Source organism: Schistocerca serialis, chromosome 12 (genome assembly GCF_023864345.2).
Source record: "Schistocerca serialis cubense isolate TAMUIC-IGC-003099 chromosome 12, iqSchSeri2.2, whole genome shotgun sequence".
Classification (NCBI taxonomy): Eukaryota; Metazoa; Arthropoda; class Insecta; order Orthoptera; family Acrididae; genus Schistocerca; species Schistocerca serialis.
In genome coordinates this window covers 159,512,289-159,532,110 of record NC_064649.1, presented here as the reverse complement: position 1 = coordinate 159,532,110, position 19,822 = coordinate 159,512,289, and the positions used below count along the sequence as shown (strand labels likewise).

Here is a 19,822-nt window from a genome sequence, read left to right as displayed (position 1 = left end):
GAAACACGAGCTGATTCTATACAAGCAAGGTATTTTTATCCAAGTAATACTGTTACACAGTTGTACATCTCCTTTACCAATATTTTTGAGACAGCAGGAAAAATCAAGATTGGTCATTACTCGTTACCGTCATTTGTCTTCTTTTTTTAATACAGTGAAGTAACATTTCCAATTGTGAATGCACCTGGGAAATATCGTGTGATTATAGGACTATCAATAACATTGCAGTGCAGGTGACTCCAGTATATAGGAAGGGTAAAAGAATGGACCCGCAAAATTACAGATCAATATCCCTAACTTCTGTTTGCTGCAGAATCCTTGAACTTATTCTCAGTTTGAATGTAATAAACTTTCTTGAGACTGAGAAGCTTATTTTCAGGAATCAGCACAGCTTTAGAAAGCATCTCTCGTACATGACCCAGCTTGTCCTTTTCTCGCATGATACACTGAGAACTATGGATGAAAGTTTTGTCTCAAGTACAGATAGTGTTGAGGATCAGTGGACAAAGTTCAAAACCATCGTACAATATGCGTTAGATGAGTATGTGCCAAGCAAAATCGTAAGAGATGGAAAAGAGCCACCGTGGTACAACAACTGAGATAGAAAACTGCTGCGGAAGCAAAGGGAACTTCACAGCAAACATAAACATAGCCAAAGCCTTGCAGACAAACAAAAATTACGCGAAGCGAAATGTAGTGTGAGGAGGGCTATGCGAGAGGCGTTCAATGAATTCGAAAGTAAAGTTCTATGTACTGACTTGGCAGAAAATCCTAAGAAATTTTGGTCTTATGTCAAAGCGGTAGGTGGATCAAAACAAAATGTACAAACACTCTGTGACTAAAATGGTACTGAAACAGAGGATGACAGACTAAAGGCCGAAATACTAAATGTCTTTTTCCAAAGCTGTTTCACAGAGGAAGACTGCACTGTAGTTCCTTCTCTAGATTGTCGCATAGATGACAAAATGGTAGATATCGAAATAGACGACAGAGGGATAGAGAAACAATTGAAATCGCTCAAAAGAGGAAAGGCCGCTGGACCTGATGGGATACCAGTTCGATTTTACACAGAGTATGCGAAGGAACTTGCCCCCCCTTCTTGCAGCGGTGTACCGTAGGTCTCTAGAAGAGCGTAGCGTTCCAAAGGAATGGAAAAGGGCACAGGTCATCCCCAGTTTCAAGAAGGGACGTCGAACAGATGTGCAGAGCTATACACCTATATCTCTAACGTCAATCAGTTGTAGAATTTTGGAACACGTATTATGTTTGAGTATAATGACTTTTCTGGAGACAACAAATCTACTATGTAGGAATCAGCACGGGTTTCGAAAAAGATGGTCGTGTGAAACCCAGCTTGCGCTATTCGTCCACGAGACTCAGGGGGCCATAGACACGGGTTCACAGGTAGATGTCGTGTTTCTTGACTTCAGCAAGGCATTCGATACAGTTCCCCACAGTCGCTTAATGAACAAAGTAAGAGCATACGGACTATCAGACCACTTGTGTGATTGGGTTGAAGAGTTCCTAGATAACAGAACGCAGCATGGCATTCTCAATGGAGAGAAGCCTTCCGAAGTAAGAGTGATTTCAGGTGTGCCGCAGGCAAGTGTCGTAGGACCGTTGCTATTCACAATATACATAAATGACGTTGTGGATGACATCGGAAGTTCACTGAGGCTTTTTGCGGATGATGCTGTGGTATATCGAGAGGTTGTAACAATGGAAAATTGTACTGAAATGCAGGAGCATCTGCAGCGAATTGACGCATGGTGCAGGGAATGGCAATTGAATCTCAATATAGACAAGTGTAATGTGCTGCGAATACACAGAAAGAAAGATCCTTATCATTTAGCTACAATATAGCAGGTCAGCAACCGGAAGCAGTTAATTCCATAAATTATCTGGGAGTACACATTAGGAGTGATTTAAAATGGAATGATCATATAAAGTTGATCGTCGGTAAAGCAGATGCCAGACTGAGATTCATTGGAAGAATCCTAAGGAAATGCAATCTGAAAACAAAGGAAGTAGGTTACAGTACGCTTGTTCGCCCACTGCTTGAATACTACTCAGCAGTGTGGGATCCGTACCAGATAGGGTTGATAGAAGATATAGAGAAGATCCAACGGAGAGCAGCGTGCTTCGTTACAGGATCATTTAGTAATCGCGAAAGCGTTACAGAGATGATAGATAAACTCTGCAGGAGAGACGCTCCGTAGCTTGGTACGGCTTTTGTTGAAGTTTCGAGAACATATCTTCACCGAAGAGTTAAGCAGTATATTGCTCCCTCCTACGTATATCACGCAAAGAGACCGTGAGGATAAAATCAGAGAGATTAGAGGCCACACAGAGGCATACCGACAACCCTTCTTTCCACGAACAATACGAGACTGGAATAGAAGGGAGAACCGATAGAGGTACTCAAGGTACCCTCTGCCACACACCGTCAGGTGGCTCGCGGAGTATGGATGTAGATGTAGATGTAGACGTAGATGAAGGGCAACAGGCAGATTCCGTATTTCTGGACTTGCGGAAAGCACTTGACACGGAGCTCCACTGAAGGCTGTTGAAGAAGGTAAGAGCACACGAACTAAGTTCACAGATAAGTGAGTGGCACGAAGAGCTCTTAAATAATAGAATCTGGTATGTTGTCCTCAACGGTGAGTGATCATCAGAGACAAGGATATCGATATATCGTTAGGATCGCCCCAGGGAAGTGTGATACGACCACTGTCGTTCCTTATATACATAAATGATTTGGCGGACAGGGTGGGCAGCAATCTGTGGTTGTTTGCTGATGATGTCTCGGTGCATGGTAAGGTGTCGAAGTTGAGTGATTGTAGGGAGATGCAAGATGACTTAAGGTAAAATTTCCATTCTGTGTGACGAATGGCAGCTCGCTCTAAATGTCAAAAAGTGTAAGGTAATGCGGATGAGTAGGAAGATCAAACCTGTAAAGTTCGGATACAGTATTACTGGTGTCCTGCTTGACACAGCCAAGTCATTTAAATATATGGGTGTAACATTGCAAAGCTACATGAGATGGAGCGAACATGTAAGCACTGTGGTAGGGAAGACGAATGCTCAGCTTCAGTTTATTTGGAGAATTTTAGGAAAGAGTGGTTCATCTTTAAAGGAGACCGTATATAGGATGCTGGTGTGACCTATTCTTGAGTACTGCTCGAGTGTTTGGGATCCTTACCAGGTCAGATTGAAGGAAGGCATCGGAGCAATTCAGAGGTGAGCTGTTAGGTTTGTTACCAGTGGGTTAGAGCAACACATCAGTGTTACAGAGATGCTTTATGAACTCAAATGGGAATCCCTGGAGAGAAGGCGACGTTCTTTTCAAGAAAAGTTAGAGAACCGGCATCTGAAGCTGACTTCCACTAACACACATTGTGCAGAAGAACCACAAAGATAAGATATGAGAATTTAGGGTTCAAATGGAGGCATATATACCGTCGTTTTTTTTTTTTTCCTTGCTCTATTTGCCAGTGGAACAAGGAAGAAACTGACTAGTAGTGATAAGGGTACCCTCTGTCACGCACCATACGGTGGCTTGCAGATTGTCTATGTAGATGTAGATATTGTGTGTCCTGAAAATTATGGTTACTGCAGGTAACATTCAAGAGCGTCCGCCATCTGTTGGCAACAGTCTTTACTTCTTTCTATGAACTTTGTGCCATCTCATTGAATATAAACTGTTCTCAAGAGACACAAGTAGGAACTAAAACTAGCATTTAAGCACTGTAACAATGAACGCCACATGCCATCTGTTTATCGACATTTGCACTCCATTCTACGAAACTTGTGGAACCCTGTGTCTCACACTATGGATGTATAAGTTACCTATGTTGAAGAAATGAACTGAGAACCTAATTTGCTACCACAAAAATTAACAATTTTTTAGCTGGCAGCAGCACTGATGTGTTCAGCTAGCACACGATATTAGAACCCCTCCTTCTTGCGAAATTTTGGTTGTGGTACAAGACTGTAATCTGCAGTGTTACCTAATGTTTACATCGCCACCATATTTATATGTATCAGCATAAAAAGTAGAACGCAAGGTAAATTAAGAAAATAAAAGCAAGACAACGGGCAAGACTGCGGGGAGTATTTTGACGTGCATTACACGCATATATTTTACACCAGCTACGAAAAATGCAGAGCCAACTATGAAACTTTTACCAAATGTTTAAAAGTAGTGTATTCATAAGCCACAATGTTTTTCAATACTACAACACACAGGTAAACTTTTTGTATGTATTTTTATGTGCTTGACTCAATATTATTAGCCAATGTTTTGATACAAATGTGTACACAACAGTATACTGCCCGAATGAGATTTTCACTCTGCAGCAGAGTGTGGGCTGATATGGAACTTCCTGGCAGATTAAAACTGTGCGCCGGACCGAGACTTGAACTCAGGACCTTTGCCTTCCGCGGGGAAGTGCTCTACCAACTGAGCTACCCAAGCACGACTCACGCCCCGTCCTCACAGCTTTACTTCTCCAAGTACCTTGTCTCCTACCTTCCAAACTTCGCCGAAGCTCTCCTGTGAACCTTGCAGAACTAGCACTCCTGAAAGGATATTGCGGAGACATGGCTTAGCCACAGCCTGGGGGATGTTTCCAGAATGAGATTTTCACTCTGCAGCGGAGTGTGCGCTGATATGAAACTTCTTGGCAGTGAGTTGTGCTTGGGCAGCTCAGTCGGTAGAGCACTTGCCCGCGAAAGGCAAAGGTCCCGAGTTCGAGTCTCGGTCTGGCACACAGTTTCTATCTGCCAGGAAGTTTCAACAGTATACTGTCTTGTGGAATATTGTGACGAAATGATAGTGGATTTCAGTGCTTGAACTTTACACACACTTGAAGATTTTTAAATTTTATGACACACCTGTAGGCACGAAATCTCATACTCAACAATGACCGTAATGTCGAAAAAGTAACTGTGATGAACAGCAGCCGAAAATTTCGCACTCGACTACTACCTCTGCTCAAGAAAAAGTAACTGGAGGACAAATGTTGTATCTCTGAGCGACCACTACGTCTACTGGGCCGCACGCCTCACCTGACGAGGTTCTGGTTGCTGCCCGGCCCGCCGCACACGTCACAGCGCGTCATGACGTCGGCGTCGCCGCGGCCCCTCCTGTTCGCAGAGCCGGGGCCGGCCCCGCCGCCGCCGGTGACGCTGCTCGCCCCGCTGGAGCGCCGCTGCACCTCGGCCTGCTGGTGAGCCACAATGGCGGCGACAGTCGGCTGCGGGGGGGACGTCACTGCGAATGTCTCCGTGCTCGACGTCGCCACGAACATCTGCTGTGCACCCGTCGGAGAGGCCACCTCTCCCGGCGGCAGCGGAATCGGTTTGATCTGCCGACACGCCGTAAGGATGTTATAACACTTCACTGTGAAACTGAAATACACTGAAAAACTCTATTGAGGAAACTATTAAATTGTTGTGTTGTTGTCTTCAGTCCTGAGACTGGTCTGATGCAGCTCACCATGCTACTCTATCCTGTGCAAGCTTCTTCATCTCCCAGTACCTACTGCAGCCTACATCCTTCATCTCTTGGTCTCCCTCTATGATTTTTACCCTCCACGCTGCCCTCCAATACTAAATTGGTGATTCCTCGATGTCTCAGAACATGTCCTACCAACCGATTCCTTCTTCTTGTGAAGTTGTACCACAAACCCCTCTTCTCCCCAATTCTATTCAATACCTCCTCAGTACTTATGTGATCTACCCATCTAATCTTCAGCATTCTTCTGTAGCACCACATTTCGAAAGCTTCTATTCTCTTCTTGTCTAAACTATTTATCATCCATGTTTCACTTCCATACATGGCTACACTCCATACAAATACTTTCAGAAACGACTTCCTGACACTTAAATCTATACTCGATGTTAACAAATTTCTCTTCTTTAGAAACGCTTTCCTTTGCCATTGCCAGTCTACATTTTATATCCTCTCTACTTCGACCATCATCAGCTATTTTGCTCCCCAAATAGCAAAACTCCTTTACTACTTTAAGTGTCTCATTTCCTAATCTTATTCCCTCAGCATCACCTGAGTTAATTCGACTACATTCCATTATCCTCGTTTTGCTTTTGTTGATGTTCATCTTATATCCTCCTTTCAAGACACTGTCCATTCCGTTCAACTGCTCTTGCAAGTCCTTCGCTGTCTCTGACAGAATAATGATACAGTAAAGCTGAATGCCCTCTGTAAAAATTATGGCTGTAGTTTCCCCTTGCTTTCAGCCGTTCGCAGTACCAGCACAGCAAGGCCGTTTTGGTTAGTGTTACAAGGCCAGGTCAGTCAATCATCCAGACTGTTGCCCCAGCAACTACTGAAAAGGCTGCTGGCCCTCTTCAGGAACCACACCTTTGTCTGGCCTCTCAATATCCCTCCGTTGTGGTTGTACCTACGGTACGGCTATCTGTATCGTTGAGGCACGCAAGCCTCCCCACCGACGGCAAGGTCCATGGTTCATGGTTCATGGGGAGCACTATTAAATTAAGTACATAATTCCAGACATGTATTTACCAATTTTTGTAGCCGATAAATGCGTGTCATAGTAAAACTGTCGTTTCAGCACTAACGGTCCCTTTCTCTGAACTGAGAGACAGACAGGCTGGTGGCATTTTAAAAGGAAGGTGACCTGTGGTTTATTAGTTTCATAACATACATAATCTAAATCATTTCATTCAGGTACAGGAGACAGGTCAAAATTGTGGTAAAATTTCACCATAAACCGTAGAACAGCTGACATTAACAAATAGCACAATAACAATAATAAAATTTTGTTATAAATACATACAATTAAAAAAATCTAACATTTAATTACTTCTTGTCCTATTTTACGAATTCTTCTACTGAATAGCAGCACCTCTCGCACAGAATCTGCTGTAGTCTAGTTCCTACAATCTCTAGCTTGGTATTAAATATGTTTTGCCCATTAACTTGTCATATATTGTCATCCCCATAAACTGTGGAGTCCGTGTATGTAATTTCAACTGGTGCTTAGGTTACATAACATTATTTTTATTTCTCATGTTACACGAGGTCTGTTCAGAGAATTCTGGAAATCTGTCCACAAAATTTTTTACTTGTTGCGCACGTTCTCCGTCTGCGAATGTTCTGTTATTTTGTCTATTGTTGCAAATCTTTGTCCTTTCGATGGAGTTTACAACTTTGGAATTAAAAGAAGTCTGCAGGGGTCAAGTCTGGAGAGTATGGAGGAGGAGACAGCACATCGATTTTGTTTTTTGTGCAACAGTCATGCACCAATGGGGATAAATATGTGGATGCATTATTGTGATGCACGACCCATAAACTGTCTCGCCACATTATCTCACAGATGTCACGACACATCCTGATTGTAGCACTGATTAACAGTTTGTCCCTGTGGCACGAATTTGTAGTCAACTAATGCTTCAAAGTCAAAAAAAGTGATTAGCACAGCTCAGACATTTGATCTGAGCTGACAAGCTTTTTTGGTCTCGGAGAATCTTTCTCGACCCGTTGGGAAGATTGAACTTTGGCCTCATCATCATCATCATAACCGTAGACCCACATCTCATCACCAGTTACAATTCCCCTAAGGAGCATTTCTTTCTCATTTGCACAATCCAAAAGCTCTTTGCAGATTACGAGATACAGGTTTTTCTGATACTGACTCACGAGCCGTGGGACGAACTTGGCGGCAACATGATGCGTTTTAGGATGCTGTGTCAGCATTTCATGACAAGATCCTACTGAAATATTACGTTCTTCTGCAATCTCTCGGACAATCAGTCTTCGATTGGCACGCACAATTTTGTTGACTTAAGTCAGTAGAATTTGCTAGTATTCTGCTTAATTTGTTTGATAATAGGAAGCTTAAGTTCTTTTCTACATTTAGTCCTAGGTATTTGATCATGTCTACTTTTGCCGTAAGTTTATTGTTATTTTGTATTTTAATTTCCACACATTTTGAATGTTTCGGTTTCAAATAATTGAGCAACTCCAGGTAGAGATATCAACAATGTACCAAAAGATAGATTGCTACTTACCATAAAGAAGACACTTCAGGTTGCAGACAGGGACAATTAAAAGCATGTAGCTCTCGGCCACAGCCTTTGTCAGTAGGAGGAGGGGGAGGGGCGGGGGGGGGGGGGGGGGGGGGGGGGGGGGGGCATTCAGGTCCAAGATGCTAGAGTTGGTGGTTGAGAGTGCGTGAAGAGCTGTCTGGATTAGTGAGAAGAGCGGAATAAGCAGGAAGTGGCGGTCAGAACAGCGGGGACAGGACAGAACGGGAACTGTGGATCGAGTGCTCCGAAGCGGTAGTGTGCTCAGAGCATAACTTTAGACACAACGAGAGCAGAAACGAGTTTACAGTGTCGCCGAGCTGTTCAAATTTATAAAATGAGGAGGAAAAATTATTTCAGAAAACTCAAATAGAGTTCGGCAGAACTGTATATGTGGGAAGAAAAAGGAAGCTCGGACATAATTGCAGAGAGAAACAGTAGAATATTGGCAGAGTGCTAGCGAGATGTGCGCCACTTGCACTTTAACTGGACTCGTGACAACAGTGCTAGGAGGAAGACCTGAGAAGGGGTGGTGCAAGCCACAAGCAGACGTAAAAGTAGCAAACCAGAACAGTGAAATAAAGAGCTGGTAACGTGGTGGGGAGAAAAAATCCTTCACAACAGAGATACAAATAACTTTTTTCTTCTTCTGCATCTATTCACACTTAACACAAAGTGGACACTTCTGGTAACTTTCTCCCAATCTTCTCAGTCCCACGTGTCATCCGTCAGTTCTTTTCCCTCCGATCCTCTCAAATGCAGCTCGCCGTTCTCTTTTCGAGTGTTCCTGTTTGCCCGGAGCCTTCCACAGCCATCTCCGTCATTCTCCTCAGGACAAAAATACGATCTCCTCTCGGGATACGTCTGGACCGTTGGAGTCTTATCTCCTGCATTTTCTCGGACACTTTTAGAGTTCCGCAGATTTCCTCATTTGGAATCGAGACTCCACACATCCATCTCAACATCTTCATCTCGAGTACATCCACCTTTTGGTTGTTGCCTGCGTGTTTCCTACATGCAATAATGCTGGCCTTATATGCCTTCCCTTGACTCTGACATTCTTATTTTTGTCACAGACGATTCCAGACTTCCTTTACCAATTCCTCCACCTCCCTAGCACTCTGTGATCTAGCTCAGAATCCAGATTTCCATTACTTGCCACAGTTGATCCAACATGTTTGAAGCGGTCTACCCCCTTTAGGCTCTGCCCGTCCATAGTGCCCATGTCACTTTCCTCGTTTCCTCTTTTTTCTCCTTCTGATCAAGGCCTCTGTCCTGCCAGTGCTCCCCTCCAGTCTTCCAGTTTGCACTCCGCACCAATCTGCCAGTGCTACACAAAACAATTTTGTCCGCTACCGCACGCAGCGAGATGTCCGATCCCGAATCCTTCCGACAGGACGCTCGTAACGAGATCGAAGACGTAGGTCCCCAGTGGAGATCCCCGATGTGAGCTGACACGGATAGGAATCCGATATGTCACAGCTACACCACTTCTTATCCTCATTCAAATTTTAGTACATATCTTGAGCTCACTTCTCTGACATTAGCTTCCTCCTCGTAAAGGGGTACAGACAAATACGGTGCAATAATGCTACTGGAAGTTAGCTATATGCTACTATTGAGATTACTTGTGAACTGACCCAAACAACAGTTTGGGACCAATAGCTCGCTTTATCAATGGTAGTACCAACCCGGAAAACTTGTGAATAGGCTGTGGTATGCATGGGGAATTTACTTACGATTTTTTGCAGCGGCGAGGGGTGGGGGAGAGGACGGAAAGAAGAAAAGACAGTACAGGGGTGACAGTGATGACTGAGAATAAGGGACAGGGGTACGGAAGGCAACTACTGAGAGAGAGGAGATGGAAAGAGAAAATAACAGATGGAATGAGTAGGTGGCGTGGGGTAAGAGGCAGGCAGGAATGGGAGAAGGAGAGGGACAGCAGAGACTGTAGGGATCAGTTACCATTGGTACAATTCAAATAAGTTCGCATTCGGGCACAGGGCGAGAATCTGGATGAGGAGGGTCACACAGTCGACCACCTTATATCGAGAGGTGTGCTCTGTCTCCATGTGATCCGGCCTCCTCCTGGCCACAGCCTGAAGTTAGGCAGTCACTCGAGTGGGAAGCTGTGTGGCAGTCCCGGCAAGGTTAGTGTACATTGCAGCTGCTTTCACAAGTGGCTCCACCAGTGAAGGAGTAAGAAATGTCACTGGCACGGCCAGAATACGAGAAGCAGACAGATTTGTGCTACAGGCCTCGTACCCGTGTCTTTTTTTCACGGGAACACGACCCAGGGAGCAGGGAGCAGGGGGCGAGGAGCAGGAAAGTAGCGAGGACGAGCGAGAGTAACGTGTAGGCCGAGTCGGCAGCAGAATTCTACTTCGAGTGAGAGGGTACAGAATTCGGCAAGAGTAAATCTTCCCGTACACTTTAAAGATTTTTAAGGTACTCCACAGGTTACGTGCAGCACAAATCCCGAGGTTACAGTATTTCGTTCCCGCTGAAGATGACAATTACGAAAATATTAGTGTCGAGACTGACAGCCGTTAATAGTGTAGTGCCTTCAGAATTTCAGTGTAAGTTCTAGAGACACTCAACTTTCCACCACCTCAAACACCCGATATTTTAAGTAATAGGGTGAGAGAGTGGAGATTGTCTACCGCGCTGCCAGTTTTTGTGTGTGCGGGACGGATGTGTATCGGGAAAAAAGTGCAATAGTCACGGTCAATCGACGCAGACAAGTGTTTGCAGCACGCGCCATAGAAGCTATATGTCCAGTACGAGGAGCAAGGACGCTCTATTCTTTGATGGTGTAACAACTGTATTGTTGTGAACAAATGAATTACGTATTGACTAAAGACATTTAAATTGGATTTTCTGGTGCTGGACTTATGAGAAGCAGGAACTGGTTTTATAGTGGTTATTAAACCACACATATTGTAATTGTATCTGTTAGTATCTAACGGTCCAAGACAGGGCTGACTCGTGAGAGTTGGACCCTCTTGTGAAGTTGTTTTACTGAGGAGATGAAAATACAACAGAGTTGAACAAAAGTATCCTGAGAGGACAGACTCATTTCAAGAGTAGAAGAGTCTATTTTGAAATTCATTTAACCAGCTACAGTCTTCGGAGAAGAAGAATTTGTGAACACTGACGCAGCCGTCTGACCCGAGAAGAAGATCGGCTGCACACAATACGTGAGCCAACTGTCTCGCACCCCGGTACCACGCTGTCTCCTGTTGCCTCAAAACTGTTAGAACGTGGTGACCTAAGTGACAGGACACGAAGAAAATGGGGATTTGAAAACTGAAAAGGAAAGAAGATATTAGGCATTGCCATAGCAACCAGGCCTAACAAGATACGAGAACTGCTTCCAGAAATCGTACCGAGTCCAATGAACAAATGGAAGAAAGTTCTGTAAGCAATGCTGTAAAAGATGTGAGAAAGCAATAGCGGAGAAAACTGGACAGAAGACCTCAACATTTCAAATAAGAAGATCGAGTGCGGAGAGTAAGCAGTCTCCACACACGTACATCGCGCCAATGCCGATACATTAACCAGCCACCGACACCGACTGCACCAGCTGCTGCTCACCGGTGCTAACTCCGCGTCTGCTCGCCGTCGACAACGCTGAAACCGACGTTTGACGCCACCGGCACCGGCGCTGACCACCGGCACCGATTACAAATCTGCTCACCGATACAGCTAGAACTCTACGCCGGGTGAGCGTAAAACAATAATTTTTTGGTAAAGTTGAGGGGACGATTGCACGATAAACTGTTATTATAGGTATTGCACTCTGTGGTGAATTTGCTTTAAATGATTACTAGGTCTAAGATCAATAAAACTATGGATCAGGAACAACAACGTGGAACAACTTCAGAGCCAGCCACGGCTGGGGATGTCGAGAGGGGAGTGCCAGACTGGACGGAGTTAGTAAAGTTAATAAGTGCCACTTTAAGTGAAAAATTAGAAACACAAAGAGCAGCTGCAAATGTACAAATTGCGACTTTGAGTGAAAAATTAGATGCACAGATTGCAATTTCAACCACTTTAAGACAAGAACTTAATGCTAGATTAGATGACCAAGGTGCTAAATCAGATGATCAAAGAACAGATTCAAATGCTCAGAATGAAGCTCTAAGAAAAGTAATAGGTTTAGTACATTGTAGTTTAAATGCCCAGAGAGAAACCTTGAACAGTCAAGCAGCAAATATAGTTTTGTTAAAGACTGAATTTGACTCTCTTAATAATAAGACAGAAAATCTGAAGTTAGATTTAAAGAGTGAACTCACTAGTTCTTTGAATACTCACGTTAATCAACTATTTATTGAATTTAACCAGAGACAGGAGAAGCAACTTCTTGAAAGAAACGCAGGTACACCTAAGGAAGTAATATCGATTGTTGTTGTTGTGGTCCTCAGTCCTGAGACTGGTTTGATGCAGCTCTCCATGCTACTCTATCCTGTGCAAGCTTCTTCATCTCCCAGTACCTACTGCAACCTACATCCTTCTGAATCTGCTTAGTGTATTCATCTCTTGGTCTCCCTCTACGATTTTTACCCTCCACGCTGCCCTCCAATACTAAATTGGTGATCCATTGATGCCTCAGAACATGTCCTACCAACCGATCCCTTCTTCTAGTCAAGTTGTGCCACAAATGCCTCTTCTCCCCAATTCTATTCAATACCTCCTCATTAGTTCAGCATTCTTCTGAAGCACCGCATTTCGAAAGCTTCTTTCTCTTCTTGTCCAAACTATTTATCGTCCACGTTTCACTTCCATACATGGCTACACTCCATACAAATGCTTTCAGAAACGACTTCCTGACGCTTAAATCTATACTCCATGTTAACAAATTTCTCTTCTTCAGAAACACTTTCCTTGCCATTGCCACACTACATTTTATATCCTCTCTACTTCGACAATCATCAGTTTTTTTGCTCACCAAATAGCAAAACTCCTTTACTACTTTAAGTGTCTCATTTCCTAATCTAATTCCCTCTGCATCACCCAACTTAATTTGACTACACTCCATTATCATCATTTTGCTTTTGTTGATGTTCATCTTATATCCTCCTTTCAACTGCTCTTCCAAATCCTTTGCTGTCTCTGACAGAATTACAATGTCATCGGCGAACCTCAAAGTTTTTATTTCTTCTCCGTGGATTTTAATACCTACTCCGAATTTTTCTTTTGTTTCCTTCACTGCTTGCTCAACATAAAGATTGAATGACATAGGGGAGAGGCTACAACCCTGTCTCACTCCCTTCCAAACCACTGCTTCCCTTTCATGTCCCTCGACTCTTATAACTGCTATCTGGTTTCTGTACAAATTGTAAATAGCCTTTCTCTCCCTGTATTTTACAGACTTAGGGACTCACGTAGCATGAAAGAAAAGTACGACAGGTACTGTTGCAGGGCACGAGGAAAGACTGGCGCAAAAGCGTGTTCACAGGTGAGAGTTGCTCGAGGTGGAAGACGAAAACTGCAGAAATAAGAAAGCTACAACCAATACACGATAGATGAAGAAAGGGACAGTCAGTATTTCACATGAAGAGTGGGGACAAAACACACCTTTATTTTGATGCGGGGCGCCTCCCCCTGGGCGAGCGGCGGCGACGGCTGGTCCGGGTTGTCCATCTCGAAGCTCTTGCGCTTGCGTTTCCGCTTGTGCTCGCGCGGCTCCCCGTCGGGCGAGTAGCGGTGGTGCTTCTCGCGGCGGCGTTTCTTCCCCGTCCGTCCCGTCGGCACCGCGGTGCTGCCGCCGTCTGCCCCCTCCCCGTCTGCCGCCGCCACCTCGGCCGCCTCGTACAGCTGGGGATCCAGCGGCTTGATCGTCACCTGGGTGTGCAGGCGAAAGTTACGGCAACCCGCTTTCACAGAGATGCCACTCTGACAGGACAGCCATGGAACAGTGTACAAAGAACAGGGTTATCTTTTAACAAAATTTTGACAAGTGAACATACAAGTTGTAGCGGGACTTTGAATTTCGCCGCGCTACACTCGTTTCCTCAGACATAAATTATACCGTCGCAGCGGTATGAGCGCTCGACGGCAGAGAAAATACTAAAATTGTAACTCTTTTTTTTCTATTCGTTTCTTTTGTCTCTTGAGAGCGGACGCTTAATGCAGACGTGATCTGATTAAGATGAAAGAACTTATTAATGTGTAGACATTGTGGAAGTTGTTATGAAATTCGGAGGATGGAGAGAAGCAACTAAAATAAATTGCATTTAATAACTAGACGGTTTTGTATACATTAGAAATTCCTGGACAATGAAACTTATTGCAAGATTTCGGAGCAGACTTTTCACGCAGAAGTGAAGTAGGAGATTTTTGAAGACCTGGACGCCGCAAGAAAGAAGACATGTTAACCTGGTGAAGGATGAACTCTTATCTACACCATTTCCCCCTGTTAGTTACATTTGTTATTCTCTGTCTTTTTTCAAATAATTTTTGTAGTGGAAATTGGTTTGACTTTCGCTCAGAAACGCCACAAGGACCACCCCAGCAATAGGCTTTCCGAATCACGAAGTCCGATAACTTTTCTGTAATACGAAGTCATATTTGCATTTCATTCCTTCCTTGTTTCACGGTCATTTACGATTTTAAAACACCCTTTTATTCACCATTCCTTCCCACCATTTTCAACCTTTTCTTTTATTTTCTTCTCTTTTTCTTTTTCTTTTTTATTAACCACTACAAAGTTTTCCAGCCAGGATTATACACAATAAGTTACAAATCAAACAAAAGCAACTCACACACCACACACAACTGCAGTCTCAGGTAACAACAGTGTGGTTTCAGTTGCCTGAGACTGCAGCCGTGTGTGTGTGTGTGTGTGTGTGTGTGTGTGTGTTGTTGATGAAGGCCCGTGGCTGAAAGCTTTAATTGTGAGAGTCTTTTTGTTATGCCTATCAGTGACTCAGCATATCCGCCATGTGACTTGTAGCAACTTTTCTTCTTATAATACTATTACACAATAAGTTACGATACATGGGCAGCGAATGTCCTGCGCGACTGGAAAAAGGCACAGATTATTGCTCTTCACATAAAGGGTAAAAGAACAGATGCACAGAATCAGCAATGCCTACCTGTTGCAGGATACTGTGACATTGCTGGTGAAAAACAAGTTTCTCTCATACGACTGTTACTGATTAGTGAAAAAACCACTCATACGAAACAAAGCTCGCTTTATTTGTACTCGAAATAGTAAATGTAAATTCAGTACTCCCGATGTACAAAGGTATCTGATCGGCTCAATGAATATTTAACAGACAGAACTCAGCACGTTATAGTGGATGGCAATTCTTCCACAGAAAAGAAAGTAGCAGCATCAGCTGTTTCTCATGCATGTGTAGTAGGCCTCTAATGTTCCTAATATGCACAGACCATTTGTCATACAGGATCAGTAGCACTATACGATCTTTCACTAATGGTGCCGTTGCATTGTCTATACGTGGTCGCGAACAAAAATTCCCGGATTTCCCGGTTAAATCACGCTTTTACTCAAGTGAAAATATTCTTTTTCCCAGATGAAAGTACACTATATTCCTGGTGCAATGACACTGTATCCATATTAAGTGACTCCCTCGGAGTTGCAAAACTTGTCGATCTCTCAAATGGTGGTGGATTTATACACTGGCATAGAACTTCTCAGCACTTTAGGAAACAAAACCCAGCAAAAAACAATGAAATATCTTTGACTGGTGGCAACATTTACACTGCACATTTCGTATTACAAAGTATAAACATGAATTCCACCAAATACAGCACTGAAATTGAGATTGCCAATCGTAGCTCACGCCACATTATGTCGCCGGCCGATGACAGAGATATTCATAACACTAGGAGATGTGATGTAGCCAGCCAATAACGCTGCACGTGCCATACGGATTTTTATCCCGCACACCAGTTTCTCTGAACCCCACAGGTGGGAGCTGGCATTACAGCACATCTTCGGTTCTCCGACCCACCTGGCCTCAATTTACGTCAATTCCTCCGGTCTCGACAATTCTTCGCGGAAATACGGAAGTGTCCTATCCCACCCGTCTGCTTTGACCCATGACGTCACAAATATGGCGGAAACGACCATAAACCATGATTCCAATATGGCGCATATAAAGTTGTTACGTACAAATTATGAGGACGAAAATACATCGAAAAACAAACACACACACTTTCCACAAAAAGCCTAATGACACTAACGGGACAAGCGCGTGAAATGAGGTGCTTTTGGATGGTGGCAAATTAAATATAAACAAATTTAGACACCCACCCTCATACAAAACCACACAAAACGATGAAAAAAACCGACATCACAAAACTCCCCAAATACCACTAAACACAATATCATCTGGAATCGGACACTTCCATTGACCTATATATCTCAACAGCAGCTCCCGATCCCATAAATTAGGAAACACTTCCCTTGGCCTATATAGCTCAAAAACATCTCCTGATACCAATACCAACAAACACAACCACACATTGGGATCGAACACTTCCCTTGACCTGCTCACTGTTAATTTTATCCATCATATCCATTCCTGAACAAAAACAACAGCCGATTAATTTTACTAAAATTACCACACGATTTACAGGGAACAACACTAAATTAACCTTCACACAAAATCGTTAACTCACTGAAACAAATTCCACTACAAACACAGCCGACACTCGAACAATTCTGGATAATGAGCAAAAGCAAACTGAACCCATTACACCACACAAACGAAAACCCTGAACTTACCACCAGAGAGCACAACAAACCACAACATGATGACATCTACAAACACGCCACACTCACAAACCAAACTTCGCGCCGTCATGACGTCACACACAACACCCTTACGTTACGGGTCAAAGCCGATGCGTGGGATCGGACACTTTTGTCGACCCTTCTTCACAGTAACTATCCATTTCTTCACTCCCTTTTAGTTTTCTATATCTTTCATTTTCTGATCTGTCCGTCTTTTCCCGTCGCCTCCTCCCACTTTTATCATGTACAGTGCACTTAGCTTTCCTCTCTAATTAACAGGTGGAGATGTTTGGCACTAATCTCTGTCTCATGTGCTCTCTGGTTTTCAAATCTCATCCGTTGCAGTTCCCAACAATCAGTCTTTCCTTCTCATCCCGTACGGTACATCTCTCCCGACCTGTGGTTCTGGCTGACTTTTCCAAAATCTACCCCTTTTCCTAGACCTCTCCAGTCCTCTTTCTTCACCCTCCTTCCTTCCCCTTCGACCCTTCTGCGAGAGGAAGGAGTCACTGACTCCAAAAGCACACACATTTACTTAACCTCTATACATGTTTTGTCCTGCTGCTGCTGCTGCTGCTAGGTGAATAGACTTTTTAATCTATCGATTTACACTACAAACAAATAACGAACCACATAAATACCAAATTTGACTGAAATTGTGTTAAGCTTCTACGTCACCTCCAACCCTACAGGTGATAGGTTGTACTCATCTACACACAAACTTCTGCAATTGTACGCACAGAAAACAACTGAAATTTCATCGTAATTAGAGGATAGACACAAGGAGGAATATAAAATGAACAAACAAATATTCATTTTTATATATTACACTGACCAGTTTCAATGTCACTGTCATTATCCAGAATATTACTATTAATACAAAACAGACAAACATGCCTTTAAATAAAAAGATATAAACTGTAGATAGAAAGTCTCAGGTAATTAATTGACAATAACGTTAAAGATATGTTACTCGTGTGTAAGTGTACATAATGCATACTGTTTTTAGACTACACATGTGGTCAAAAAACAATGTTCCAGCCCACATTGTCTAACTTCTTCATTACGCTGTTATGACCGATGTTACGATGTGTTACCAACTACCTGACGTTACACTGGAGCACTCTGAATCTTGTCATTATAACAAAAATCATATATAGCTACTATCGAACAGTCGTGCATTTCAATTGCAGGGCAGAGCTCGTTCGTAAAAATCACCTAGTCGGGTGCAGGTACTTTAGCTGAATATTTTCATTAGACGTGCTGCAGAGATGTAGCTAATCTTTGTGCACGACAGTGCTCGTACGGATTGGCATGAGCTGTGTGCGATCACTGCCTTCTGCGATAAGTTTCTGTGAAAGATGTTGTAAGTGTGGTCAACACATAATGCATATTACAATTGTGTACGATACTGTGCACATCACAAAATATTCAGTCCGATTATCTGCACGCGATCTGGTCCCTTTTACAAACGAGTTCTGTCCCGAAACACTCGCCGACTGTGTAACAGACGTCTCTGCCAGCGCATCTCGATATATCGATACGCCCGGGGCACGTTCAGAACACTAACAGTGCTCCAGTCAGTTCTCGCACAGAAATTAAATGTGACGTGCCGTTACTGGGCCACTTCCGCCAAGTTGTACAAATGTTGAATAACAGCCCCACAGTATGTTATTCGTATTATAATGACACAATTAAGCACAACAATTTAACGGGTAGAGTTGATACTTCTTGTAACACTGATCGTGACTACGTTATAAAAGAGTTCGACAGTGTCAGCTGACACACTTCAAAATTTTATTTTTTGATTTTGTCTATGGTCTACAAACACAGGCACATACATGTGAGGTAAAGGTTTTAAATGCTGGGACTTTGAAACTAGGATTTATATTTTTTCATTTAAAGTGACACGTTCGATTCACATTCGTCTGTTTTGTGTTAGTAGGCAAACACTTAATAATGATCGTGACGTATCAAATAAGTCTTACAACACTGATCCTGTAGAATTTGTTAAATATCACACTAATAACAAATATGGTAAGGAAAGTTCTGGAAGAATGTAAATAATCTAAGAGTAAAGGAAACTGTCCACCAAACAGCAGAAGTGTTGCCAGAGTCGGATGCCAGCAGCTGTTTTATGCCACTCTCGGCTCTAAGTGACCTCGTGGCTGTCATTATATTCCGTGTAGTATTTTATCTATTTGATAATCGTGTTATACTTTTACATTTTAATTTTTATTCCTGTGACATTTCTGGTTGATATGAGCACTTTTGCTCAGACGTTATTAACCACAGTGAGATTACATGTATTCCATGCAACTTTTTTTTTGATAAAGACTGCCCTAGAGCAATGGAAACCATGATCAATTTACAAAACTTTTATGCAACCAAATTAGCTGTATATACATCCTGCAATAGTTGCTAGACAAGTGTGTGTGTGTGTGTGTGTGTGTGTGTTCCTCAAGCTTGTTAAAGGATTTTTCCAAAAGCTAGAAAATATTCATTCATTTCCGTGTGCCTCTTAACGTATGAGTACATATGCACACATGCCAGCAACGCCTGATATTTTTACATTCCATTAACACATTTCTGCAACAAACAGTCAAAGTAATCAGTAGTGGAAACTTCCTGGCAGATTAAAACTGTGTGCTGGACCGAGATTCGAACTCGGGACCTTTGCCTTTCGCGGGCAAGTGCTCTACCAACTCCCGCCCCGTCCTCACAGCTTTACTTCTGCCAGTACCTCACCTCCTACCTTCCAAACTTTACAGAAGCTGTCCTGCAGGAGTACTAGTTCTGCAAGTTTCGCAGGAGAGCTTCTGTAAAGTTTGGAAGGTAGGAGGTGAGGTACTGGCAGAAGTAAAGCTGTGAGGACGGGGCGGGAGTTGGTAGAGCACTTGCCCGCGAAAGGCAAAGGTCCCGAGTTCGAGTCTCGATCCGCACACAGTTTTAATCTGCCAGGAAGTTTCATATCAGCGCACACTC

The 19,822-nt window shown here is 43.3% G+C and overlaps 1 protein-coding gene across 2 annotated transcripts in view; it reads right to left on the bottom strand.

Moving 5' to 3' along the window:
- The window catches only part of LOC126428467 (PHD finger protein 14), a 187,096-nt gene that overhangs the window by 40,405 nt on the left and 126,869 nt on the right, over positions 1–19,822 (bottom strand). For both annotated transcript variants that reach the window (XM_050090401.1, XM_050090402.1), the window contains exons 14-15: positions 13,651–13,917; positions 5,071–5,369 (exon numbers count right to left, since the gene is read on the bottom strand). In XM_050090401.1, the coding sequence (XP_049946358.1) occupies positions 5,071–5,369; positions 13,651–13,917 (566 nt within the window). The remainder of the gene's footprint in view (positions 1–5,070; positions 5,370–13,650; positions 13,918–19,822) is intronic.